The sequence below is a fragment of the Podarcis filfolensis genome (assembly GCF_964270895.1).
Source record: "Podarcis filfolensis genome assembly, chromosome: 17".
Classification (NCBI taxonomy): Eukaryota; Metazoa; Chordata; class Lepidosauria; order Squamata; family Lacertidae; genus Podarcis; species Podarcis filfolensis.
In genome coordinates this window covers 23,568,681-23,595,721 of record NC_139621.1, presented here as the reverse complement: position 1 = coordinate 23,595,721, position 27,041 = coordinate 23,568,681, and the positions used below count along the sequence as shown (strand labels likewise).

At 42.6% G+C, this 27,041-nt stretch overlaps 2 protein-coding genes across 2 annotated transcripts in view; both read left to right on the top strand.

Annotated features, from left to right (window-relative positions):
- The window catches only part of FREM1 (FRAS1 related extracellular matrix 1), a gene marked incomplete at its 5' end in the record, with an annotated part of 76,098 nt that extends 58,334 nt beyond the window's left edge, over positions 1–17,764 (top strand). The window contains 9 exons of the mRNA XM_083592618.1: positions 1,631–1,703; positions 4,266–4,415; positions 7,242–7,471; positions 10,248–10,295; positions 10,964–11,119; positions 11,539–11,667; positions 13,108–13,223; positions 14,373–14,458; positions 15,651–17,764. Of these exons, the coding sequence (XP_083448744.1) occupies positions 1,631–1,703; positions 4,266–4,415; positions 7,242–7,471; positions 10,248–10,295; positions 10,964–11,119; positions 11,539–11,667; positions 13,108–13,223; positions 14,373–14,458; positions 15,651–15,850 (1,188 nt within the window). The 3' untranslated portion in view covers positions 15,851–17,764. The remainder of the gene's footprint in view (positions 1–1,630; positions 1,704–4,265; positions 4,416–7,241; positions 7,472–10,247; positions 10,296–10,963; positions 11,120–11,538; positions 11,668–13,107; positions 13,224–14,372; positions 14,459–15,650) is intronic.
- Positions 17,765–24,970: 7,206 nt separating this feature from the next.
- On the top strand, positions 24,971–27,041 carry CER1 (cerberus 1, DAN family BMP antagonist). The gene is made up of 2 exons (XM_083594248.1): positions 24,971–25,468; positions 26,621–27,041. The coding sequence occupies exons 1-2, from the start codon at positions 24,974–24,976 to the stop codon at positions 26,912–26,914; spliced, it is 789 nt and encodes a 262-aa protein (XP_083450374.1). The 5' UTR covers positions 24,971–24,973; the 3' UTR covers positions 26,915–27,041.

Sequence of the window (27,041 nt, the reverse complement as noted above, 5' to 3'; positions counted from 1 at the left end):
AACTGAAAATAAAGCATAGTTTAAGGATGTTGAAGGATTTGCAAAGTGCTAGTTTGCAAAGTGCAGTCCTTCACAAGTCTTCTCAGAATAAGTCCAACTGACCTACCTTGTGTCGAAAGAGCTACCCTGCTCAGGCTTTTGGGGTGCAGTTTGATCCCCTAAACCAAATGGTGGGTTGTTGTTTTTTGGCTGCTACCTACTTTAATGTTGGTCCCTGCCATTAAAACAAAATGAATTATTACGCTCGTCTCAAAAGCTTGGTAGCATTTATAACACACACAAGAAAAATCACCCTTTGTGTAGCATGGGAGACTTACACCACTGGTTTTAAGGGAATAGTAATGCACACATGCACACACACACACACACAACTCCATGCCCTCCATCATTTCTAGGATGAAAATAGGGACGTCCCATTCCATAAACCCCACACATTTCATTTGGTTGCTCTAGCCACTCTGGGCAGTTTCCAATATACAGTGGTACCTCGGGTTACATACGCTTCAGGTTACAGACTCCGCTAATAGGTACACTTGGAGGGTCTGACACATTGGTATCACAGACAAGATACATTGCCCACAACAGTCATTGATTGAATACTACTGTATGCAAGAGGTTGTCACAACATTTTGGATTGCTTCATCAGCATATTAAATGTACATACAAACATGCATGAAAAACGAGGGGGGAAATTTCAACTCGTGTTAACTGTTTACCACTTCTAGCGCCCGCCGCATTCTTCACCCCATGTGGCATTTTATGTGTCACTTCATGCATCTTGATGACTCACCATTTTGAAACCTCTTTTAGAATCTCTAAACTCCATCTATTCTTCGGGTGCATAGAGGGAGGATTTTTTTGTGGGTTTGAACTGACCTTTAACTTGCTGTAATGAAACACTGTAGACAAATTGCATTGACTTAAGAATTTGTCTGGAGACTTTGTTGATAAAGACTTCTCTGCTAGACCATGGCATTAAGCATAATGGCATGCTTACCTTCCTAGGAAAAGTGTTTCCCCTTTCTGAGATAAGGTCTGGTCTTAGTTAGAAACTGGACAAATCTTTGGGATATTGCAGCCTCATATACTGTAACTATAGCATGTGTACTGCTTGTCAATGCATGAAGGAATTAATACCATAGATCTGTATTGCTAGACTCAACTAGGTCACACCCCTCACCTGGAAGGAACTCACTGAGATCGGACGTGCCTGAGGTTGCTTGCTACAATCTCCAACTGCATGCTTAGAGCTATTTCACTATATTTTGTAGCCCAAGATTTCTGCCTGTGTTTACTTGCTGCTGCATGAATAAATGCATGAACTTGAATTTTGGAACTGTGTAAGTAAAGCATTTTTTAAACTTACTAAAGTATGTAGTCTGTTCAAGGGTAGAAACAGGGAAGCTCCAGATTAAATGGGGCATTAAAAGTGTAACACCCTAAATCCCCACACTACACTGCTGCTTGTTTTTGTGACTTTTTTTAACTCTGCCAGGGGCTCTCTCTGGCCAGAGAGTGCGTTGTGATAGGAATCAACAGCGTTTAGGTGTCTGCTTTGGTTCTAGGGATCCAACCAAGTCTTTGTTTCAGCCCCTCATACTGTCCATTTTCTGTCCATTTTCTACCTTAGATCAATGAAGTAACTGCTTCATCAGGAAAGGATTTTACTGCGGCTCCTTCTAAACTTATTCAGTTTGATCCAGGTAAGCTCTGCCTCGGAGGGCAGTAACTTGAAAATTAATTTATTTATTGAAAGTGTTGAACAGGTAGTGTGATATAAACTGACATTCAGTGCAAACAAAACAGAGGTACTGTGGTGAGAGGTGGGTTTCACCCTGTCTTAATGAGGATGCAATGCCCCGTAAGAAGTGGATCCTCAAACCATTAGAGCCAGTCTCCTGGCTTTTTATTGTATTCTATGTTGACATTTTTCAATAAAAATTGAATGCGGGTGGCGCTGTGGGTTAAACCACAGTCTAAGGCTTGCTGATCAGAAGGTCGGTGGTTCAAATCCCCGCGACAGGGTGAGCTCCCATTGCTCGGTCCCAGCTCCTGCCAACCTAGCAGTTCAAAAGCACATCAAAGTGCAAGTAGATAAATAGGGACCGCTCCCGCGGGAAGGTAAACGGCGTTTCCGTGTGCTGCTCTGGTTCGCCAGAAGTGGCTTTAGTCATGCTGGCCACATGACCCAGAAGCTGTATGCCGGTTCCCTTGGCCAATAAAGTGAGATGAGTGCCGCAACTGCAGAGTCATCCGCGACTGGACCTAATGGTCAGGGGTCCCTTTACCTTTACCTATGTTGACATTTTTCAAGAAAAATTGCTTACAAAAAAAAAAGAAAATGTTTCTTGCCATTGAGTTTCTTAACTTTTCAATATCTTCTCATTTGTCCAGATGTTTAAATCATTATTGATATGTGTCTGTGTGTTCTTTACTGGCTGATTTTACGTGGTTTTAACATGTACCTCTTGTTAAGAGTTCTGCCATTTTAATGTTTTACCGTTGGTAACTGGTTGTTTTAATGAACTGTTTTTTACCGCTTGCCGCTCTGGGAAGCATTCAGGGTCAGAGAGCAGGAGATATAATTAAAATTACAGCTTAGCTTATATATAAACCGTTCCATCCAAGGCTGTGTGCACCCACACATTTAAACTACAGTTCCCAGGATTCTTTGGGGGAAGTAATGTGCTTTTAAATACATGGTGTGGGTGCTGCCCTATACACAGGCTGAAATCATTGCATGTTCAAATTGTCTTAATGGGAAACAGAATCCCTGTATGTTCCTTTCATTTCTGTGACTGCCCACAAAGGGGGCCAATAGTCTTGTGGGAAGATTATTGTATGAACGGCTGCTGTAACACATATAAGTGATACTCCACACGAACCTGCTCCATGACATAGAACATCTGTGCCAGCTTAGCACCTTTCTGGAGCATGGGCACTGGAATTTGGTCTTTCCCTGTGGTCAGTCCATGCTCTGTAAAGGTAAAGGTAAAGGGACCCCTGACCATTAGGTCCAGTCGTGACCGACTCTGGGGTTGTGGTGTTCTTCATTGGCCAAGGGAGCCGGCATACAGCTTCCGGGTCATGTGGCCAGCATGACTAAGTCGCTTATGGCAAACCAGAGCAGCGCACGGAAACGCCGTTTACCTTCCCACCGGAGTGGTACCTATTTATCTACTTGCACTTGACGTGCTTTCGAACTGCTAGGTTGGCAGGAGCAGGGACCAAGCAATGGGAGCTCACCCCATCACGGGGATTCGAACCACTGACCTTCTGATCGGCAAGTCCTAGGCTCTGTGGTTTAACCCACAGCGCCACCCGTGTCCACCATGCTCTGAGACATTCACAATAAACTATGGCACCTTTGCAGAGCCCAGTCAGGGTTTAATGGTCTAGGAGGGTGGTAAGCATTGTCCTTTGCTTTTAACTTCCAGAGCTGTAGCCTGCCAGCTTCTCCTTCAAGGTTGTGTGAGAAGTTTTGCCGCTCTCACCAAGGCTCTTCCCCTCCCCCCCTTTTTTTTGCTTCCTTTGAAATTCCTCTGATCTTTTGCCCAGGCGAGAACCTCAGAATTGGCTTTGCAATTTTGCACGTAGCGAAATTCAGTGGCGATCATGGTGTTATACCCTCCAACAGATGTTTGCTTCCATCAAAACTCCTTGGACCTTTTGCCCAACAGAAGCCTCCAGTTTTGCCTCAGTATTAGTGGCAACTCAGATTCCCATCTCAATCTTCCTCCTGTGTGATTTTCAGATGCAGCTTTATGCAGTACTAGTTACCTTAGTTCATAGACAGTGCGATGCCAACAAATTATGTGGTATTTGCAATGAAGACTCCGGCTTTGCAACAAAGTACTTGACACTGAAAACAGAACTAGTCGTGGATGATTGATAACGACAATATTTCAAAACAATAGTGGATTCTCTGTAATTAAGATTTCAAGATGAGGAGCACTTTTTATTTCTTTTTGAAATTTACATGACGATCCGGCCCTTCCCCCTAAACTGCCTGCTATTATTTCCCACTCTATAGAAAACACATCTTTGTTACTGTGTGAATGGAATCATCATTGCTCAGGAACAAATTTGGTCTCTAGTTAGTGTTATTTGGAAAAACCACAGGAGTCCAATCAGTGGGCAGGAGCACAATGGTACATACAAGCTAGTCTGTTGTAGCTGTAGACATGTTAATTAATATATTTCTTCGACACCTAGGTTGATTGAAAAAGCAATTAAAGTGTAATTAAAATGTTTACTTCTGGTAGGGATGTCAACCAAGATGTGGAATATAGCAATTACCTATGACGGATTAGAGGAAGACGATGAGGTCTTTGAAGTGGTTCTCATCTCTCCTGTGAATGCTGTTCTTGGCAGTAGGACAAAAGCTGCAGTGAAAATTTTGGACTCAAAAGGAGGTATTCTCTTTTGATCTTCTTAATAAAATCTGGACCAATCTTGGCTGATAAGCGACTTATTTTTCAACACATAAATGTTGTTGCTAACACTTACCTTCAGATCAAAATGCTTCGTGTTTTTATTTAAAAAAGAAAATAGCCTTGACAGTTTCAAACCTTTCCTCCTCTGGCAATATCTATTCTTCTTCTGCTTAGGAAGCACAGCTTGAAGGAATCAACGAGAGCAAGAGGGAAAAACAGCACTCCCCCTCTTCCCCCCAAAAGAGCTTTTCCTAATGGATGAGTTTGATTTTTGGCTTGCAGCATTGCTTTCATGAGAAGCCCCTCTTGAGGAACTAGTGAAGCTTCCACACACACACACACACACACACACACACACACACACTTTTCTATTAACTATAGAACTTTTTCACTTCTTGGACAGGCTGTGTACTCAGGGGAAGTCCCTAATTACTATCATATCTTTCTAAAAGCCATATTGTTAATATTAAAAAAAACACATTTGCTTAATGTACTGGCTGATTTTTAAAAGAAGAATTGCTGGGACTCATCATGGTGTTGTTGTTTTTTTTAAAAAGATCCTTAAATATTTGCACTCCGGTTGAGCAAGGGAGATCCAATGTCAATGTGCAGAAACAAGTGTCTGTAAACAGTTTCTTTTGTGTGGCTGGTAATCTTGATCTCGTATTGCATCTAATTGTGCATCTACATCATGTGAAGCATTTGAATGCAAGATGTGCGCTGTGGTTTCCATTTGCACTTCAGAGTGGGGACAGGGTTGTGTTGTGCCATCTGTATTTTAAGTGGGGTGGGAATGTAAATTCCTGTCCACTGACTCAGACCTGTAGTTATGTACCCACAACTCTAGCAGGATTAGGGGCACATTAGCTGAAGCTCAATAACTCTGAAGCATGGGCATTGTTTTGTGCATGAGGCTATATTATGGGCCCATTCCATCTCCTCGCCTGACCGAAGACCATTTGTCTACGGCAGACGGAATCTGCCATACTCTTCCCTGAGATGTAGAAACCCCTTCCAAACTGCAGTGGTACCTTGGCTTAAGAACTTAATTCGTTTTGGAGGTCTGTTCTTAACCTGAAACTGTTCTTAACCTGAAGCACCACTTTAGCTAATGGGGCCTCCCACTGCCGCCGCGCCACCACCATGTGTTTTCTGTTCTTATCCTGAAGCAAAGTTCTTAACCCAAGGTACTATTTCTGGGTTAGCAGAGTCTGTAACCTGAAGCGTTTGTAACCTGAAGCGTCTGTAACCTGAAGTACCACTGTATTTGTGAATGGCACCAGGAATGTAGGCTAGGGGTGAGGAACCTTTTCACATTGCCTTTGGAGCAACCTTTTGAGAGTCGCATGCCAATGGTGAGCAGGGTTGGGGCAAAAATAGTCGAAACAACAAATGTAAATTTTAACTTTGTACAGCAGGCTAGTTCCCAACCCCCCACCAACACACACACTCCTGCTTCCCTGACAAGGAGGAGGAATTGTTGGAATTCAAGGTCACATTCCAACTAGACAAAACCATGGGGCAGGGCTGATGAGGGGGTATGGCCAGGAGGAAGTGCCAAGCTCCAGACAGGGAGGCACAGAAACCTAGTTATTCTAGGTCACCTTTCCTAACAGTAAAGCTAGCTTTGAGGCCCTGAACAGTTTCGGTGGATACCTTTATTGATAAGCTATTTTAAATATGTCTTAATGCATTTTTTATCTTGTTGTGTATACCACCTTGTGGATGCTATGCCCTAAAAAGCAGCCTTGACTATATGTACCAAACTCAGGTATTGCAGGTTCAGTTTGAAGAGAGAGTGTGGTGTCATGTTTAAAGGTACTTGGACTAAGACAGGGCTGGGGAACATCTGGTCCATGAGCCAAAATCACCAGGACAAGGCAGATAAGAAGAAGAAGAAGTTGTTTACTATTTGTACCCCACCCATCTGACTGGGTTGCCTCAGCCACTCTGGGAGGCTTCTAACAAATATAAAAGCATAATAAAACATCAAACATTAAAAAACTTCCCTCGGCTGCTTTCAGATGTCTATGGAATGTCATATAATTATTGATCTCTTTGACATCTGATGGGAGGGCGTTCCATAGAGTAGGTGCCACTACTGAGAAGGGCCTCTGTAGCCTCACTTCTCACAATGAGGGAACCGCCAGAAGGCCCTCAGAGCTGGACCTCAGTGTCTGGGCTGAACAATGAGGGTGGAGATGCTCCTTCAGGTATACAGGGCCAAGACCATTTCAAAGGGCTTTAAAGGTCAGCACCAAGACATTGAATTGTGCTCGAAAACATACTGGGAGCCAGTGTACTGGGAGATCGTGGTTCAACTTCCTGCTGAGGCCATGGAGCTCACTGGATGACCTTGGATACATCAGACACTCTGAGCCTGACTTACCTCATAGGGTTTTCTAAGGATAAAATGGGGAGGGCAACCCCTGAGCAATTGATGTGCACAGTGGCCTTGCAGATGCCTGGCTCAAACAACGTCAAGTACACTCAGATGGAGAAGAATAAGTGGCCTTTGCTCCACCATGGAAACCTGATTCTGGTCTATGTGCATATGCAATTTAAGAAATAAAGGATGTTGTTGTTGCTTAAAAATATCTTCCTTAGAACTTCTAAAATTCCTTTTAAGTTGGCAGATAAAGTTCAGAAACAAGGACTAGTTAAGAAAAGAAAAACAACAAATCAACATCAGATGAAAAATCATCTTACTCCTAATGACAAGCTGTTTCATCGCCCACATCAATGTGACCAGCTATCTGTTTTATATAAAAAGAACTGACCATCTGCCATCTTGTTTGCTTTCAGGTCAGTGCAGCTCATTCCACTCCTCAAGCCAAAACATTCACAACTTATGGATGAAAGGAACATTGCTTCCAGGCCCCTCTTCATCTTCCAGGCATGGCACTGTTCATTTGGAAGGGATCCCATTGCCCGCTTCCAAAGAGATGGTAGTGCAGAGAAGGGACAAATTACCAGAATTCAACTCGGTGAATCTTGGAAGGACCCGGCTAAGAGCCCTTGGAAATGGCAAAATAGTAAGGATTGCTTCTCAAACAGTGGGAGGATACAATTATTCCAAAGTTGGGGTGTCTGTGTGTATGTACTTCTGTATGAATATCTCACATGATTTAATGATTCGTTTTGAACTGAGCACTGATTAGGTTGGCAACAGTCAGAGACGACAGTCAAGAGCAGCAAAGGTTTTGTGATTAGGACACTCTTGGCCTTCGTGTACCCATTTATTTTGTCTTGCTACGGGTCAAACAGATGTTGCTGAAGTAGGGTTTTGTAAAAAAAGAATGGCAAAGTCTGAAAAACCGAAGATGTCAGTGCAATTGACATGTACATCATATGACATGATGCTTCTGCCATGTCACCTTCATGTTTTTAGGAAATTTAAAGTCTTGTTGTGGGAAGAAAGAAGCTAGTGAGCAAAATTCATTCTAGATAAGGCTCTCTTCAAATTTTCTATGCAGATGTTTCCTGGGGTTTGGGGATCTACATAATGGCCACCTGGGGTCCAAATTTTTCCCCAACCTGGCATTGCATGGGAATTCTAAGAAATTTTGAAATCAGATGTGAAAATCAGTGCACAATTTTGAAAGGTTCAGTCTGTCACCTTGATTCAAAGTGGCAACCTCAAATTGAGTTTGGCAACAATATATTGAGGGGCATCCAACCTATGGGGGCCAGACAGACAGACAAACCACTTTCAAAACTACAGTATATAGTAGATGTGTGGATTATTAAAAGCCTACCTTTGCAATGAGAAATTGCTCCCAAGTGATAACAGATTATAAAACTAACCAAATTAGAGACAGGATGTTTAAGTGTTATGGAATTGTAAGAATCACTATCATCACCACCCCTGCTTTTGGAATTTGGAATGTTCCCTAGGACAGATTGGTTAATACCCAAACGAGGTTGAGTTTCTTACGTCTTACTTAACCTTTTACTTAACCTGGATGTGTTTGTTCTACAGGTATTTCTCTAGAGGGCTGCAAATAGTTGTGGCACAATTTGCCCTTCTTAGCTCTATAGGGAGCTATATGGGTAGAAGTTCTACTGTAGAACCTCCTGTGATCTATGGACTGGCTGGGTACCCTACCCCACCCCTCTTCCTTTTTGCATTATGTGAGGTAGATGAATTATTAGTCAGCCTTAGATAGATGATAGATGATGATAGATGATAGATAGATATAGATAGATAGATAGATAGATAGATAGATAGATAGATAGATGATAGATAGATAGATAGATAGATAGATAGATAGATAGATACCGTATTTTTCCCTCTATAACACGCAGATTTTTTCTCCTAAAAAGGAAGGGGAAATGTCTGTGCGTGTTATTGAGCGAATGTGTGGTCCCTGGAGCCAAATGGCAAAAAAAATCAGGCAAAAATCAAATCGCGCGTCTCGGAGAAGGGAAACCTGAAAAGAGGAAGTGGCTGCTTTCCTGCATTCTGCCTCAGGGTCTTACTGCCCACCCTCCTCTGTTTCCTTGCTGTGTTTGCTCAAACGGAACAAAGAGCAGGGAAAGCCCCTCCCCTCCAGGCAAGCAGAGTGTCGTCTCTGTGCTCCGGTGCTGCTGAAAACATGCAGGAGGGAGAGAGAGAGAGAGAGAGAGCTGGCTGGCTTGGGTGGGTAGGTGAGGGAAAACTTTTGCCTTCCTTTCCTCCCTCCCGTTATACCCCTCTCCTGCATTCTTAGCCAGCTGCTTCTCTGCACACCCCTCTCGTGCTCCTTGTCCATTCTGTATTTTTCCTTCCTTCCCCACTTAAAATGTGGTTAAAAAGCATGGATCCACATGGATCCTCAGGATCTTTGCATTGGGTCACCCCAAATTCACCATCAGATCACATAGCATGTCCATGGCTACAGCCTGCCCCCCAAAAATCACACACGCACTGTTGCCTGGGGCTGCAATGGTGCAAAAATGTGGTTAAAAAGCATGGATCCACATGGATCCTCAGGATCTTTGCATTGGGTCACCCCAAATTCACCATCAGATCACATAGCATGTCCATGGCTACAGCCTGCCCCCCCCCAAATCACGCACCCACTGTTGCCTGGGGCTGCAATGGTGCAAAAACGTGGTTAAAAAGCATGGATCCACATGGATCCTCAGGATCTTTGCATTGGGTCACCCCAAATTCACCATCAGATCACATAGCATGTCCATGGCTACAGCCTGCCCCCCCCCCAAATCACGCACCCACTGTTGCCTGGGGCTGCAATGGTGCAAAAACGTGGTTACAAAACATGGATCCTCAGGATCTTTGCATTGGGTCACCCCAAATTCACCATCAGAGCACATAGCATGTCCATGGCTACAGCCTGCCCCCCCCCAAAAAAATCACACACCCACTGTTGCCTGGGGCTGCAATGGTGCAAAAATGTGGTTACAAAGCATGGATCCACAGGGATTCTCAGGATTTTTGCATTGGGTCACCCCAAATTCACCATCAGATCACATGTCTGTGGCCACAGCATGAAGCACAAAAATGATACATCCACTGTTTCATTCAGAATGTTTTTTCCCTTGTTTTCCTCCTCTAAAAACGATGTGCGTGTTATGGTCAGGTGCGTGTTATCGAGCGAAAAATACGGTAGATAGATGATAGATAGATAGATGATAGATAATAGATAGATGATAGATAGATAGATAGATAGATAGATAGATAGATAGATGATATAGACACTCAGGTTGTCACCTCCACTCCCGCCATCTCACTAAAGTACAAAAAAAATGTATTTTGCTTTCTTTATTAAGAAATGCTGTGAACATTCGATCTTCTTTTCCTTCCAGGTTCGTCCTTCTTTCACTTTTAGAAATGGCACTGGTGTCTTTTTTAAAGTAAGAACATGATTTTGCAGCAACATACACCTTTAATCCTTCTTTTGTTATAGCTTACCTGTATATACAACCTGATTACTGATAATAACTGAGTTTTTAAAGTTATATTCCATTTTAAAGTCATATTCCATTTTACCCTTTTCCCTTTTGGACTAAAATTGCACATGATGGTAATGTTTTTAAAGAGGCTCTGCCACTAATCATGTCTGAGACAAGATGGAGGTGAGAAGTGCAGCCAGGTTTAGCTCCTTTAAGAGCAAACATGATATATTAGAAGGGCAGTTATTTTCTCTCCCCCCGCCCCCAGCTCCTATATCCAAACAACCCTTCCTTTTCCTGTGAAAAGTAAATATAGCTGACAGAAAAATGACGTCATGGTAGACCACCAGGGTGAGGAGTTTAGCAACTCCATTTGCATGCTCTTCTTAAAATTGGGCCCTCACTCCATTTTATACATGATTTGGGGCAAACCCAGTTTAAAGATGTGGTCAAACTGTTGTCATGTGTAATTTGAGCCTTAAAGACAGCTTGTATTTAAAAACTCTCTTTTTAGTTCTGTGACAAAGACAGCTTTGGAGCTGACTAGTGAGGAATTATCCTTTCTCTCTATCTGTTTTTGTTGTTTGTTTGTTTGTTTGTTTGTTGTTTGGTCATTCTTTCTCATCAAGTACCATGGGATGGCAGTGCTCAAAGTGGAGGATGACAACCCATTGCCTAACAAAAACAAAATGGCAGCCACGTCAGTAATTAACCAAAGAGAGCCAAGGAAAAATATGGCTCCCCTCGAGAAAATGGAAGTTCCGCAAGCGGACTCTAGCATTCCGGTATCTTCTATTCCCTGTTTGTTTATGCACAGTATTCTGAAAAAGTTAAAAACCCAAAAGATGAATATTTAAAGCAACATTAAACATATATAATGTGTATGTGTGTGTATCTTCTGAAAACAAATTGTTCAGCTTAAGAAAACAGTAAAAGCAATAAAGTTGTGGAGACTATTCCAAGGATGTTCCTGAAAGACCTGAATCACAAATCTTCATTGATTTATTCAGGGATATCATATTTGAGATTGTACAAACATCTATCAGCAAAAATCTGTCCAGCACAATGTTTTTAAAAAGCTATGAAGAACATTAGCATTAGAAATGCAAGAGACTGGCTTGCAGTGCTGGAGACAGAGACTAAAAATAAAAATAAAAATTGATTGTTTTGTCTTTTTTTTGCCAAAAATCCATTTTTCTTTCAGGTCCAGAGCCTTTCCTTTCCAAACAGATGCACGCCAGATTTGAAGGGTCTCTTGCATTTTGAAGGAATTACTCAGAAGATGTTTCAGTGTGATGGTCATTCCTGGACTCTGTGGAGTAATGCAGACCAGGTAGAAATCTGCTGGACGAATGTTTATTTTCAAAAAATAAATAAAAGGAAAATAAAATAAATAAAACACAAACTTTAAATTTGTCTCAAAATAGCCAGTTTTCAGCAAATCAAAAGCAGGATTGTAGAAGCAGAGAGACATATATAAACTGATTTAATGGATCTGTTTGGTCATGTTTCCCTTGTCCCTCTGTTGTACTAGGGCTGCAAGGGCACCATACATTTAAAGCACACAAACCCCACATAAAGACCCCTGACAACTGTAGTTTGTTAAAGGTCCTGGGAATTGTAGCTCTGTGGTGGGTAAACTACAGTTCCCAAGATTCTTTGGGTGAATAAATGTTTGCCCAGCCTCAGTCTTGCTGTCGCCTACCTCACCCAAGTCCCATCCTGACAGCAGTTTCAGGAGGGCAATTTCATGGCTCTACGCCATGCGACGGTCACCTCCAGACTGGATTATTGTAACTCACTCTACGTGGGGCTGCCCGTGAGACTGACCCAGAAACTCCAGCGAGTGTAGAATGCCGCGGCGAGACTCCTTACGGGGTCCTTGCTGCTGGATCACATTCACCTGGTGCTATACCAGCTGCACTGGCTCCCAGTGGAGTACAGGATCAGGTTTAAGGTGCTGGTTTTAACCTTTAAAGCCCTATACGGCCTAGGACCCTTGTACCTATGGGACCGCCTCTCCTGGTATGTCCCACAGAGGACCTTACGGTCCTCAAACAAAAACATCTTGGGGGTCCCAGGCCGCAGGGAGGTTAGGCTGGCCTCAACTAGAGCCAGGGCTTTTTCGGCTGTGGCTCCGATCTGGTGGAACACTCTGTCACAAGAGACTAGGGCCCTGCAGGACTTGACATCTTTCCGCAGGGCCTGCAAGACAGAGCTGTTCCACCAGGCCTTTGGCCAAGGCACAATCTGACCCCCTCCTTTGGTAATCCTCACAGAACTCTAGCCCAATGGTTGACATTAATTTGATTTTGAATTGATTTTAGAATAAATTGATTTTAGAATGCTGTGTTACTTTTATTGTTTTTAGCCACTCTGAGCCCGGCTTCGGCTGGGGAGGTCGGGATATAAATAAAATTATTATTATTATTATTATTATTATTATTATTATTATTATTATCTCTAGGGTCACTGCTGCAGCATTCAAGAATATATTTCAGGGGGTTGGACTAGATGACCCTCGGTGTCCCTTTCAACTCTATGATTCTGTTGTTGTTACTTGGGAAAGCAAGCAGTGGTGCAGGACAGAGGGGCTCATGGCAAAAGCCGGAGGAGATTGAATCCTCCAGCTAATATCCAAATGCCATTGAGGGAACAGCCAGGGCCCAAATTTTCTGAATTCTCTGAGCTAGCTCAGCTTCCAAAGAACACTTCTTTCAGAAGGTGGGAACACGGAAGGAAATAATACTGAAATGAAACCATCTAATTCTAGGGTGTTAATGTGATTACCTGCCCTCCCGGTTGGACCCATCATGATGGAAGCTGCTACATCCTGATCAGCGATCCAAAAGTTACGTGGACCGTAGCTGCCCGGGATTGCAGGGAACAGTAAGGAGTAATAGAAGAAGAAGAGTTTGGATTATATGTGTTCCCTGCTGTTTAATGTCGCATCCAGTGTGTTACTGTAGAAATTATACTCTTGCCAGTAAAAGTTAATACCAAAGTTAGATCTGTTTTTGCAAAGGTTTAGGGAGGATGTGAGGGATTTCAGTGTAGAGCATAGGTGGTTAAACCCCTATTCCAAAGTTCTCTTTGCAGTTTGTTTGATCAAAGCCATTACATCTTAAGCATAGTTTCACACACACACACACACACACACACACACATTTTGTTTAACAAAATGTAGATACCGGTACCTCTGGATTGTAAATAGAACCTTATACAGTGGTACCTCAGGTTACAGACGCTTCAGGTTATAGACTCCGCTAACCCAGAAACAGTACCTCGGGTTAAGAACTTTGCTTCAGGATGAGAAAAGAAATCGTGCGGCGGCAGCAGGAGGCCCTATTAGCTAAAGTGGTACCTCAGGTTAAGAACAGTTTCAGGTTAAGAACGGGCCTCCGGAACAAATTAAGTTCTTAACCCAAGGCACCACTGTAACATGTACATCACAGCTTGTCTCACAATACAGTGGAAGCTTGATTTTCAAACATAATCCATTCCGGAAGACCGTTCGACTTCCAAAACGTTCAAAAACCAAAGCAGGCATTTCCGGAAGCATTTACATCCAGAAAACCCAATACGGAAGCCGTGTGGCACGTTCTGCTTCCGAAGAGCATTCAAAAACTGAAGCAGTTACTTCCGGGTTTTCGGCATTTGAAAGCCGAAACATTCGACTTCTGAGATGTCTGAAAACCGAGGTACCACTGTGTGTATCTTTTCTCAGCATGCTTTCCCAATATTCCCCCCCCCCAAAGGGTTTTAGTGACTCTCAGTTTTGACGTTCATTATCCATAAGCTTGTTGAGATATAGTAACTGTACATCACCCCTTTATCGGCAGAACGGATGCTTCTTCTGGATAGCTCAGTTGGTTAGAGCGTGGTGCTGATAATGCCAGGGTTGCAGGTTCAGTCCCCATATGGGACAGCTGAATATTCCTGCAATGCAGGGGGTTGGGTTAGATGATCCTCAGGGTCCCAACTCTACAAGTCTATGATTCTGAATCTAAAAATCCCTCTCTTTTTTGCTGAGCTTAGGTACCATGGCAGTTTAGTAAGTGTGGCTTCTAAAACACACATGCAGTGGCTGTGGGACTTCAGTGGAAGAAGACCCTTCTGGACAGGTAGGTATACAGTACAACAGGCTGTCTACTCTTCAGCCTCTGGCCCACGTTTCCCTCAAAATATATAGCACCAAGGTTGACATTTTTTCCTCTCCTGGTCTTTAGGATGATAATTTCCAAATACCATTCAGTCAAAACTGCTTAAAACTACACTGCTTAAATTCTCTTTGCTGCTGTTGTGTAGAAGGTGAATTTCTGGTCTTCCAGGTTTCTGGCATTGAACTTCCCAGCTCGCCAGCTCTGTCCTTGGAGCTCTTCAATGGTTTGGCCTTTCTCCCAGCCAGCTTCATTCTTCTGGAGCTTTTCCCTCCTGCCCTAAGAGCTCATGGCTCAGCTTCATATGGCTCAGGATCTAACGGGGAGCAGGCCTTAACCGGATGGCATTACAGCCCTGGCCAAGGGTCAGTAGCTGGAGCCAGTTGTTGTAGTTCCCTGTTACAGGTACTAAATCTACACTTAAAGCAACTTTGCCTGTCCTATTTCCCCTGCTAGTTTTACGTTTTAAATTGGAGTTTGTTTTTATAAGAAAGCACCCCCAATGTATAACCCATTCTTTGGATTTGCAAGCACACCATACGTTTGAAACACATTCAGATTACCCATCCACCAAGAATTCTGGGAATTGTCGTTTATCCCCCCGCAAAGCTACAATTCCCATCACCTTTAACAAATGTCCGTTCCCAGGATTCTGTGAATGTGCTTTAAATGTATGGTATGCATACCCTTCTACATTTCTCTGATGAAAATAGGGACATCCTATTTAATAATAATAATAATACCCCACCCATCTGCTGGGTTGCCCCAGCCACTCTGGGTGACTTCCAACATATATAAACCATAATAAAGCGTTAAATATTTTTTTAAACCTTGTTTTTATAAAGGGCTGCCTTCAGATGTCTTCTAAAGGTTGTATAGGTCCTTATCTGCTTAGCTTGGGGGTCAAATAACTGCCCACCCTCCAACATTTCTCCAGTGAAAATAGGAGCATCCTAAGGAAAAGCAAGACATTACAGGTTCAATTCAGAAACGAGGACAGTTTTTTGTAAATCTGGGACTGTCCCTGGAAAACAGGGACACTTGGAGGGTCTGGGTATGTATGCAGCCTAATAATATTTGTGACAGACTGGTCAAGTTGTTCTGAACACTTTGTCAATTATATGATGGTCAACTTGCACATCTGAATTTGTTACAGGCTTCAACGACAGAAGAAATCCAGGCCAGTTCAGATGGAACAATGGAGACCGTGTTGCTTTCACGAACTGGGTGAAAGAGCCGTCACGTCTTTCAAAGAAAGGAAAGAACTGTGTTTTAGTACAGCAGAGGGGGAAATGGCAAAGAAAGAACTGCAGGAAGGGCAAAGGACACAATTATATATGCTCTAGGAAACTGTAAAGACAGCTGATGCAAACCTCACCATGTATAAAAATAGCTATATTTATTTATAGCCAGGGGTGCTGAAAGGGCATGAAGGTAGGGAGTCAGGTGACCTATTTGTAATAGGTTTTTATACGAAGGGGTTAAAAAATGATAGGGGGAAATGTTACACTGTGACTGATCTCTTTCCAGGGTTTGTGGTATATTGAGTATGAGTGAAGAACAAGCCTTGTTCACCCCAGAGTTATTTTCTATCAAGTCTCTTCCAAGACATATAAAATATGAAACAGCTAGAGAAGTTGGCGGAGGTTGAGTTTTTTTATATTAAGCCATATGTTACTTGCCTTGTCGTTCCTGAACTCGGTACACTACCCCTCACAACACTGCAATTGTTTGGTTTTGAAAGGGAAAAAGCCATGGGCATAGCCAGGATTTTGGGGAGGGGGACAGAACCTCAAATTTGTATTGATTTTGATTAATTCCCCCCCCTCTTGGCTATGCCCATGGAAACAGCCAGCATTCTGTTGGTCAAAGTTTATAAAAGATGCATGATCGTGGCTACAGAAATTTTGGAGCTTTAAGTAAAAAAAAAAAAAGGAATCAAAATTACTTCCCTTCCCCTTCAAACATTTTTATCGACACACAGAGAGGAAATATGGAAGTGGGAACATGGTGAACTCTTTCGAATGACGGTTTCGTGTTGCTATGTTATGGTAATATGCCCAAAGCTGTAATAATTCTGTGAGATTTTAAAAGTTTACATTATGATGGTAACCGAAACTAAAGTACACACAGCCACTCTTCTGTTTCAAGTGGCACATGGTGACAACTCCAATGGTAAGCCAGCAATATCATTATAAGTAGGGACGCAGGTGGCGCTGTGGTCTAAACCACTGAGCCTCTTGGGCTTGCTGATCAGAAGGTCGGCAGTTCGAATCCCCGCAATGGGGTGAGCTCCTGTTGCTCTGTCCCAGCTCCTGCCCAACCTAGCAGTTCAAAAGCACACCAGTGCAAGTAGATAAATAGGTACTGCTGTGGCAGGAAGGTAAACGGTGTTTCCGTGCACTCTGGCTTCCGTCACAGTGTCCCGTTGTGCCAGAAGTGGTTTAGTCATGCTGGCCACATGACCCAGAAAGCTGTCTGTGGACAAACGCCAGCTCCCTCGGCCTGAAAGCAAGATGAGCGCCACAACCCCAGAGTCGCCTTTGATTGGACTTAAACGTCCAGGGGTCCTTTACCTTTACCTTGTTTACCTATCATTATAAGTGTGACCTGTCAGCCAAGATGATTGCAGCATTAAAGAATTCCTAGAGAAATTGTATTTTTAAAAAAAAAAAATCAGTGATATGCTACTCTAAGTAAGAACATAAGAAAAGCTGTGGTAGATCAGGGCAGTAGCTCACCTAGTCCAACATTCTGTTAGCACAGCATTCTCCCCATTCTGTAATTCCCAAATGTGCTCTCCCTCTGTGGTAGTAAAGGCAGCCATCATTAGCTTTACCCTCCGGTTTGCCGACGTTTTTCAGAAGCCAAATGTCTGATGCAGGAAACTCCTGCAGTCAACCGGAAGCCACGCCTTGGTTTTCGGTTTGGGGAGTTGAATGGACTCCTGGAATGGATTAAGTTCGAGAACCAAGGTACCACTGTAGTCTTACTTTTCAAGTGTGGGCCAGGGAAACGTGTTTATTCAAGCTCTTTATTTTTCCTCTCTCTGAGCCATGTCAATAATGTGGACTGCAACAGAGAAGGGAATCGCCCCTGTAAGAAACACCAATTGAATTTGGAGGACGAAACCAGGGAAAACACCACCTCCCCAAGAGAGGTATGACATGTGTCAAACCCCTAAAGATGACATCATCCTGTTTAGTAGTAAGGACATTTTACCACGCATCAGCCGACCATGCGTTGTACGATGTGAAATAAAATGGTGATGTGTACAAGCAAGCCTTTAATATACAACATCTCAAAAAAGAATAATTTCCCAGATGGAATAATTCCCCAGACGGAAGCGAAAAATGCCATGTTAAACTTTGACATAAATAAAGATGTAATAAGAGTCATAAAATTACATGTAATCATAAATTTTGTGCACAATTGTTTCTCCTCTTAAGACCGTTGAAAAGAAAATTTGTTATTATTAGATGTGCACATTCTTTCCTGACTGCTCAAGAAAATGTTGTTTATCAACAATGTGGTTTGGTTTTATTTTATATATGGTGCTAATCAACTTTTATACCCCTACACACAGCATGTGATATGTACCATAATTTACTGTAATACTTAGAGTGTTAATAAAAAAATGCTCTTATAAATGGATCTCGGCTATAGAGTTATAATCTTTCAACATTCCAGAGTACTGTAAATGCTGTTTTGATACAGAGTCCACCAAACCTATGAGGTGACACAATCACTGGCAAATGTGCTGCTGGAAACTGCAGCATCGCTGTAAAGTGAGAGGGATGGACAATTTGCAATGGGGGAAAGTGCTTAATCCTTCCTCTACCAGTCATAACCCCCCAGCTGGGTTTTCCAGATGCATTATCACCTTGCCAAATGGACAAAGCAGTGGGGGGGGGAGGTTGTAGGAAAAAAAGGAGGGCAGAAAAAGTGCTAAGTTGTTGTTTAGTCGTGTCAGACTCTTCGTGACCCCATGGACCAGAGCATGCCAGGCACTCCTGTCTTCCACTGCCTCCAGCAGTTTGGTCAAACTCATGCTGGTAGCTTCCAAGAACACTGTCCAACCATCTCGTCCTCTGTCATCCCCTTCTCCTTGTGCCCTCAATCTTTCCCAACATCAGGGTCTTTTACAGGGAGTCTTCTCTTCTCATGAGGTGGCCAAAGTATTGGAGCCTCAGCTTCATGATCTGTCCTTCCAGTGAGCACTCAGGGCTGATTTCCTTAAGAATGGATAGGTTTGATCTTCTTGCAGAGTCCATGGGACTCTCAAGAGTCTCCTCCAGCACCATAATTCAAAAGCTAAGAACCTTAACACCCTCTTTTCCATTGCAAAGCCCCTGCTACATTGCAGTGTAGAAGAAGCAAGTGGTGTGTTTTCAGCCCCTCTGTTTCCTACTCCTCTCCAGAGCATGTTCTCATATTCATAGAATTGTAGAATTCTAGAGTTGGAAAGGACCACAAGGGTCATCCAGTCCAATCCCCTGCAATGCAGGAATACAAGTTTTAGACTACAACCCTTAACAATGCAATCCTCTGTGGGTTTATTCAGAAATAACTCCCACTGTGTGAAGAACACAGGCAGAGTTCTGCATGGATCAAGCCAAAGGCCCATCTAGTCCTGCCTTCTGTTCTCAACAGTGGACAAGTAGATGCCTTAATGGTAAGCTCACATGCAAAACCTGAGCACACCAGCACTCATCCTATTATTATTATTATTATTATTATTATTATTATTATTATTATTGCCCTGCACATCTGGCTGGGTTTCCCCAGCCACTCTGGGTGGCTCCCAACAGAATATTAATAATAATAAAGCGATAAAACATCAAACATTAATAACTTTCCTAAACAGGGCTGCCTTCAGATGTCTTCTAAAAGTCCTTGACATCAGATGGGAGGGCATCCACAGGGCAGGTGCCACTACTGAGAAGGCCCTCTGCCTGGTTCCCTGTAACCTCGCTTCTTGCAGTGAGGGAACTGCCAGAAGGTCCTCGGAACTGGACCTCAGTGTCTGGGCTGAACAATGGGGGGGTGGAGATGCTCCTTCAGATATACTGGGCCAAGGCTGTTTAGGGCTTTAAGGGGCAGCACCAGCACTTTGAATTCTGCTCGGAAACATACTGGGAGCCAATGTAGGTCTTTCAGGACCAGTGTTATGTGGTCTCAGCAGCTGCTCCCAGTCACCAGTCTAGCTGCCACATTCTGGATTAGTTGTAGTTTCCAAGTCACCTTCAAAGGTAGCCCCACATAGAGCACATTGCAGTAGTCCAAGTGGGAGATAACCAGAGCATGCACCACTCTGGTGAGACAGTCTGCGGGCAGGTAGGGTCTCAGCCTGCATACCAGATGGAGCTGGTAGACAGCTGCCTACCTGTGATTTCCCAGCAACTGGTATTTGAAGGGATAGTGCCTCTGACAGGGGAGGTTGAACATAACCATTGTAGCTAGTAGCTATTGTTAGTTTTATCCTTCTAAACTTGCTCTTCAGGTCATCCAAGTTGGTGGGCATCAATACCACTTGTGAGAGCAAATTTCACTGTTTATGAAGCACTTCCTTCTGAGTGTGGTGGGGCTCTGAGAAGTGCGAGGGATTGGACCTAAAAAGATATGCATGCACTTCTGTAGATGAGAGACACTGCTTCTCGAGCAGCCGGAACCTTGTAATCTGGTGCTCTTGTAACCCAAACAATGTCCATTAAGAAAGAGAAGAATCTGAAAAGGGGAGAGTTTTATTTTTCCTTCAGATTGGAGGAGTCAAATGGTTACCCCAAGTCAGGGTTTTCAATGCTCCTTGAGGATTGAGATTTGGAGCACACATGCAGACAGTCCCAACATGCACTACTGTTTAGAAGAGTCAAGAGAGAGAGATTTGTAAGTTCTACGAAATGAGAGTGTAAGGTGTGCCCTCAAATGGTTAAGGTATCTCCAGACCACCCAGAAAGCTGGAATGTAGTGCACACATTGCTCAAGATAGGCTCCCCTTCTTCAGATGATCACTTGCCACCTCTGGTTCCACAAGCTGCATTCTGCTTACACAAACATTAGATGCAATGTGTTTAAGATTGGTAACGGGTGTCTCTTTTGAAAATACAAGCTATAGTCACATCCCCCCTTTATGTTACATATATGAAGCTGCCTTTGGGCAATAGTTTTTATATTTGTTTATTTCACATCCAACAGTGTTTTGAGCAATAAATCGAAGAGAGAGCACATTATTATTATTATTATTATTATTATTATTATTATTATTATTATTACTATTCCCTGCCCAGCTGGCTGGATTTCCCTAGCGACTCTGGGTGGCCAACAGTACATATAAAACATATTAATGCATCAAACATTAAAAACAGGGCTGCCTTCAGATGTCTTCTAAAAGTCAAATAGTTGCTCATTTCCTTTACATTTTTAAGAAAATGGAAGGAAAGTTCAAGGCACTATAGGCTAAAATATACTTTAAATCCAAACTAAAATGTATTATCCTTACTAATAACACTGCAAACCAAACCAAACACTAAGCATGCTTTTGAATCCAGCTGATTTCCACCCCATTCAGCTTCCGAACTCATTTCCTTCCAGTCGCTGAAGTTGTAATCCCTGTGTAAACAGCTGTCTGTGTATTCCTGATGCCATTTGCTTTTCCGAAGCACTCGGCTTGCTTTCATTTTGCTTTCCTCCTAAGGCGATCCACAATCCTGCTCACTCTTGCCAATCCACAATCCGATTCTACGGAGAGAATGCTTTCAGACAGTCAAGCAAACCCAAAATAAGGCAGGATATGGAAACCAGGCTACAGTCTGTCAGGGGCGGCTGGGAGAAACTCTGCAAACCATCACAAACTTTTTCTCTCTGTGCCAGGCAGAGTGTGTGTGTGTCAGCCACATGCCTGTCTGCAAAGCAGGATACACTTTGAGCTCCTCAAAGTGCTGGGAAAGTCGAAATATAAATGTTAACAACAACAACACCACTTCCGTTATCTGTCAAAGTGAGTTTCAGTCAATAAAAACTTAAATAATAAAATGGTGACACAGGACTCTGTTGTTTCCGTTAGAACGATAGGGAATGTTGGAATCAGTTACTTTAATTTCTTTTTGCATTTTTGTTGTCTCAGCTCCCAAAGTCAGGAAGCAAAAGAGTAGCTCACTCTGCCATTCGCCCCCTGTAAATATATAAAGACTCCAGTTATGATCCCAGATCTTACGTGTATAGCAGCCAGGAGGTTCTTGCCCAATGCAACTCCCAATGGCATTGTAAGTCAAGATGAAAATATATGGAGTTGAATAAGTGTCATGGGCGTAGCCAAGGAGGGATAGAAGGGCACCTGCCCCCCCAACCCTCAAAAAATATTGAAAAGCATTAAAAATACTCAATCAACTGAGGTTCTGCCCAGCAGAAGACTGCCTCCCCAACAAAAGTCTGCCCCTCATAATGTCCTCTTTTCGGGGGGATTTATAATGGTGATCTCACAAAAAAGCTCAACAACTTTTTGGGTGATCTCCCCCAAAAGCCCCCCCCCAAGAAAGAAATCCTGTCTACACCCATGATAAGTATTGCATTAATATGGGAAGGTATCAAGACCTGAACTCCTGGGGATTGCCATTCTAAATAAAAAAGACAGGAGGTGTACAAGTTATTGCCTGATATAGGTGTTTATGGTGTGATGCAAATTTGATCCTCATATGGATGACAGCTGCATGTTGGGTTGGGCTAGATGACCCTCAGGTTCCCTTCTAACTCTAAGATTCTGTGAATCTGTGAATAGTTGGATGAGATCTGTTGAAATTAAGGGACATGACTAATTTAGGTCCATTAATTTCAGTGGGTCTGTCCTGAACAGAATTTAGTTGGAACTTAGCCCATTGTGATTTCTGTGCTGATTGACACACCACTTTCAGTTTTTGCTTTTATTTTAAAAAGGAAGTGATGAGGAGTGTAAAGGACCTTGGCATAATATATGTAATACAGTGGTACCACGGGTTACAGACGCTTCAGGTTACAAATGCTTCAGGTTACAGATGCTTCAGGTTACAGACTCTGCTAACCCAGAAATAGTACCTCAGGTTAGGAACTTTGCTTCAGGATGAGAACAGAAATTGCACGGCGGCAGCGGGAGGCTCCATTAGCTTCAGATTAAGAACAGTTTCAGGTTAAGAACGGACCTCCAGAACGAATTAAGTTCTTAACCCGAGGTACCACTGTATATGATGATATGCACAATCCTGCAATTTATATTCTCTAGTGTATGTTTGAAAGGCACTACTAGCATATGGCTAGTTCTCCTGTAATATTTGTTAAATGTTGCACCCTAGAAAACTAAAATAACATAGGAAAGTAGTTTTCAGGCAAGTCCTCACTCATACGGCAAAAGCTACAACACGAATTAAGTACACCTTTACATGGAAGTGATTTCCTTAGTAATAAATAGAATCTACAATAGCTGAGGCACAAGAACACGCCTGCCCCCTCCTCACAACTTGCATAACTTGTATGTACCAGTGTGGTGTAGCTTTTAGCGTTTTAGAGTATGGCCTGGGAGACCAGGGTTCAAATTCCCACTCAGCAGTGAAGCTCACTGGACAACCTTGGGCCAGTGTCTCTCTCTCTCTCTTTCCCTCTCTTTGCCTATTCTACCTTGCAGGTTTGTGGTGAGGATAAAATAAGGAAAAGGAGAACTAGGTGCACCGTCTTGAGCTCCTTGAAGGAAAAATGGGGTAGAAATGCGATAAATAAATAATAAAATAACAAATAATAAAACATACCACTTAATCAAATTAAATAAATCAAATATACCCGTGAGCTGGTCCAGATACCACATGGCAGCAGCATTGCATTTGACTCCCAAGGTCGGTTTTACAGTAAATGGGTGTGCTATATTGTGCTGTCGTGTGTACAAATTTATTACATTATATTTTGAGGTTCCTTAGGCACATGGTCTCAGCGATCCTGACAATGGATCTGAAAAACAGGCCGGTATAATCCCCACTCGGTGCAGAAGGTGATTTGCTTAGCGTCATCGAACAGCTCTCTCTCTCCCTCAAAAAACATACACCATTATTTTCAGACACATTCACTACCCTCCCAAGTAAAATTCCACTGTATAAATTTAACAATAAAGAGGGGGTTTTTGGGGTGGGGGGGAGAGATTTCTGTGCTTTCCTGCCGGGTAAGATTTAAGCCTACCTAGAAAGTTTATATCTAAGGACCAGTGTTGCTTTTCTGGGGGGACGCATACCCCTAAACATTTTGTGAATCTTTGTACTTTTGTCCATTTACTGTATTTACTTTCCCCGATTTGAACTATAAAATGGTGATTTTCTTGAATCAAAATAAGAGTACCCCTAAACATTTTTTTTTTTGGGGGGAGCACACCTGAGGACAGATTTGATCCTAACTCCCAGGAAGTTGCAACAACAATTGGGATTTTTATCTGGGGTGTGAGTCTGATCTGGATATGCAGGTGTGTCTACACAGAATAGTTTGAAACTGATTTAGATGTGCTAATGGATCTCCCCAAAGCAAAATGTTTGCAGACATGGGTTGCATATAATACCCGGCTGAGGAAATGTCATCTAGCCCGGAAGCACGATAGCTAATTTTGAAGGTGGGACTGTGCTGAGGTGGGGAAGGGGGTGTTATCTCTACTTACAACAAAAAGCAGGGCTGGAAGAATTTTGGCCATGTTTGTTTGTTTTTCGTTGTTGTGGGGTTTTTTTGTTAGCAGTAGTGACTGGACTGCTCCATACAGTATATGTTTTTACAATGTTATTAGTTCTCTTTAACATGATAGCCACTTCATAAAGTCACAGAAATCACTCTCTGCGTAGCCGCATTAAATGCCACATTTAATGTCTCGCATTCCCCTCAGTATTTACCACAGTGTGTGCACCTAAAGTAAAAAGGGGGGGAAAGCTGTCTGTTTGGCCATAAATGCCATTGGAATTTTACAAATATAGGCACGTCAGTGCTCAGAGAGATGATTTAACCTTGCTTTAACCTACACCTACAAATGTGGCAGTCTTCCTTTTGTTGTGTTGAGCGGCTACACTCCTTTGTTGTACTCTCCTGAGATATTCAGCAGGGCAGAAAGAAGCTAATACACAAGTGGGAACTTTTCCACAGTTCCTAGACAGCAGCTAAACAATCAGTCCAAACATTTAAAATCACTCCCTGGCAGGGAAAACACATTTTATTGTAGATCCTAACTTTGAATACACATCCTCCAAGAGTGAAAAGGAAGGATAAGATGCCCTTGGCCTGGAGTTTGGGGTTAATGAGTGTTAATGGGTGTCACCTTCTTGGTCCCCTTTTTTTATCTCTTCCTCATGTCCCCCCCCCCCACAATTTGGAGCAGCTGGAATCTAAAACTTCAGGCCCTGTGTATAAATATAGCAGTCTGCCTTCAGCCTTTTTTGAAACTGCAAGAAAGTGAGGAAGGGGAAAGCACGCCAGAATTTTTCTAAAAAGGTCATGTTTTTGTTGTTGCTCCATATGATGCTGCTTTCATGGCTTGGAACAACAGAGCAAATGGCTGTACTGCAGAAGAAAAGGAGATTTCTACACCTCCTGCCTCAAGACAGAGATACACTACTGAAATATCTAAGGGGCCAAGAAGGAACTCTGGCAGATACTGGTTTGTTTGGGACACACCTCTTGGCAGAAATGGAGGGCGAGAGGCAAAATGCGCCAGAAGTGCCTAGGTTTCTTTTGGCCTATAAAGATAGCCATGCCCCTCAAGATTTGCGAAACAGAACTTCTTCCGCAAGCGCATCTCCAGAGAGAACGCAAAACGCTCCTTGCCACCCTCACAGGAAAAGGGGAGCAGAACTGCCCTTCAGGAAAGATGCCAAGAAGTTCTGGGACCTTTTCATGTTGAAAACCAAGTCACGGTCTGATGTGATTGTTCTTCCAATCAAGACAAATGAAATGTATCAGGAGACCTGCAGCACCATCCCATTCTCTCAGGTAAAGTTAAATCTTAAAATCAGCACTTAACCCAACGCTCCTTCTATATACTTAGGAACATCCAGTGAAGCTACTATTTGCATTGCAATTTTAATTTGAAAATCGATCACACACACCCATAGTAACCCTGTGAGGCGGGCCTTTGTTTTTCATATTTACAGAAGTGCGAGGGCTGGTTTGCCCGTGGTCTTATCAGTGCAAAATTTGCTTATAGAAGCAAAAAACATTACAAGTGTCTGTGCCAGAGACAGCCTGTAGCTTTGGGCTGCTAAAAAGTTTTGTTGCAATAGCCTGTTTGTTTGTTTGTTCTAGTTAACAAGTAGGTAGCCGTGTTGGTCTGCCGTAGTCGAAACAAAATAAAAAAATTCCTTCCAGTAGCACCTTGGAGACCAACTAAGTTTGTAATTGGTATGAGCTTTCGTGTGCATGCACACTTCTTCATATTTGTTTGTTTTTATAAAAATTTACAAACACTTGGAAGCATGTCAATACTTCAGGTGCATGATTTCCATTTTATACGATGGAAGTTTCAGAAAACAATATACACTGCTAGATTTTAGAATGCAGGAATGTATACTACTGCCTTGAATTTATTTTCATTTTATTTATCTGAGCTATTTCTATACCACTTAATCCTAGACATTTCTAAGCAGTGTACACAAAGATGATTAAAAAAACCATACAGTGGATAAAATTATATATATAAACAGAAACTCTCCTAAAATGCCTGTTGAAATAGAAAAAGGGTCCATTCCCACCCACCCCCAGTAATTGTAGCAGCAAATATAAAAAGTGACTTTATTTTTTTTTTAAAATGTAATTCTGTATTCAAGATAATGGTTTTATATGGAGCTGATGTAGCACACTAGTTGAGTGCCTGAGCCATGTGTTTACAAGCCCTGGCTCAAATCTGTTTAGCTGTGAACTCACTGGTAGTCAGATGCAAAGCCACTATTTCTCACTCCCCTATTTGTAATATGGAAATAATATTACTGGCCCACTGCAGAGCGTTGATCTAAAGATTACTGAGATACGTTTTGAATAATGGCTTCATATATCAAAAGTATTCCATATGATTCCATTTCTTGTATTTATGTGCTATCTAATGAAGTGCCATAGAAGGTGCTTTAACAGCGGTGCGCTTTCTTTCAGAGCATTGCACATGAGAACTGCGAGGATCTGGTGGTGCAAAACAACTTGTGCTTCGGCAGGTGCAGCTCTTTTCACGTTCCCGGTCTTGAAGATCGCCTTTACACCTTTTGCTCGCACTGCTTGCCCACCAAGTTTTCCACGGAACGTTTGGAGATGAATTGCACAATCACTGCTCCTGTAATCAAGGTCGTCATGATCGTCGAAGAATGCAAGTGTGAGGTTCAGAAAACAACAGATCCCAAAATGGGATTTCTGCACTCAGATCTGCATACCAATGTGTATGAACAAAACTGAGCCTTTCAAAACGGACTTTTCTTAGTAGATTTTTATCACTGGCGAGAATAGCCAGGACTTCAGTTTAATGCCAACACAACATCTTGAAGAAGCCTCTGGTACAGTTTGTGCAAGTGTAAGAGTGTGT

What these genes read in the sequence shown, in the direction of transcription:
- CER1 (XM_083594248.1), top strand. Translation starts at nt 24,974, where the DNA reads ATGTTTTTGTTGTTGCTCCATATGATGCTGCTTTCATGGCTTGGAACA. An exon ending in GCACCATCCCATTCTCTCAG is followed by an intron (nt 25,469 to 26,620) that starts GTAAAGTTAAAT and finishes GCTTTCTTTCAG; the next exon opens with AGCATTGCACATGAGAACTG.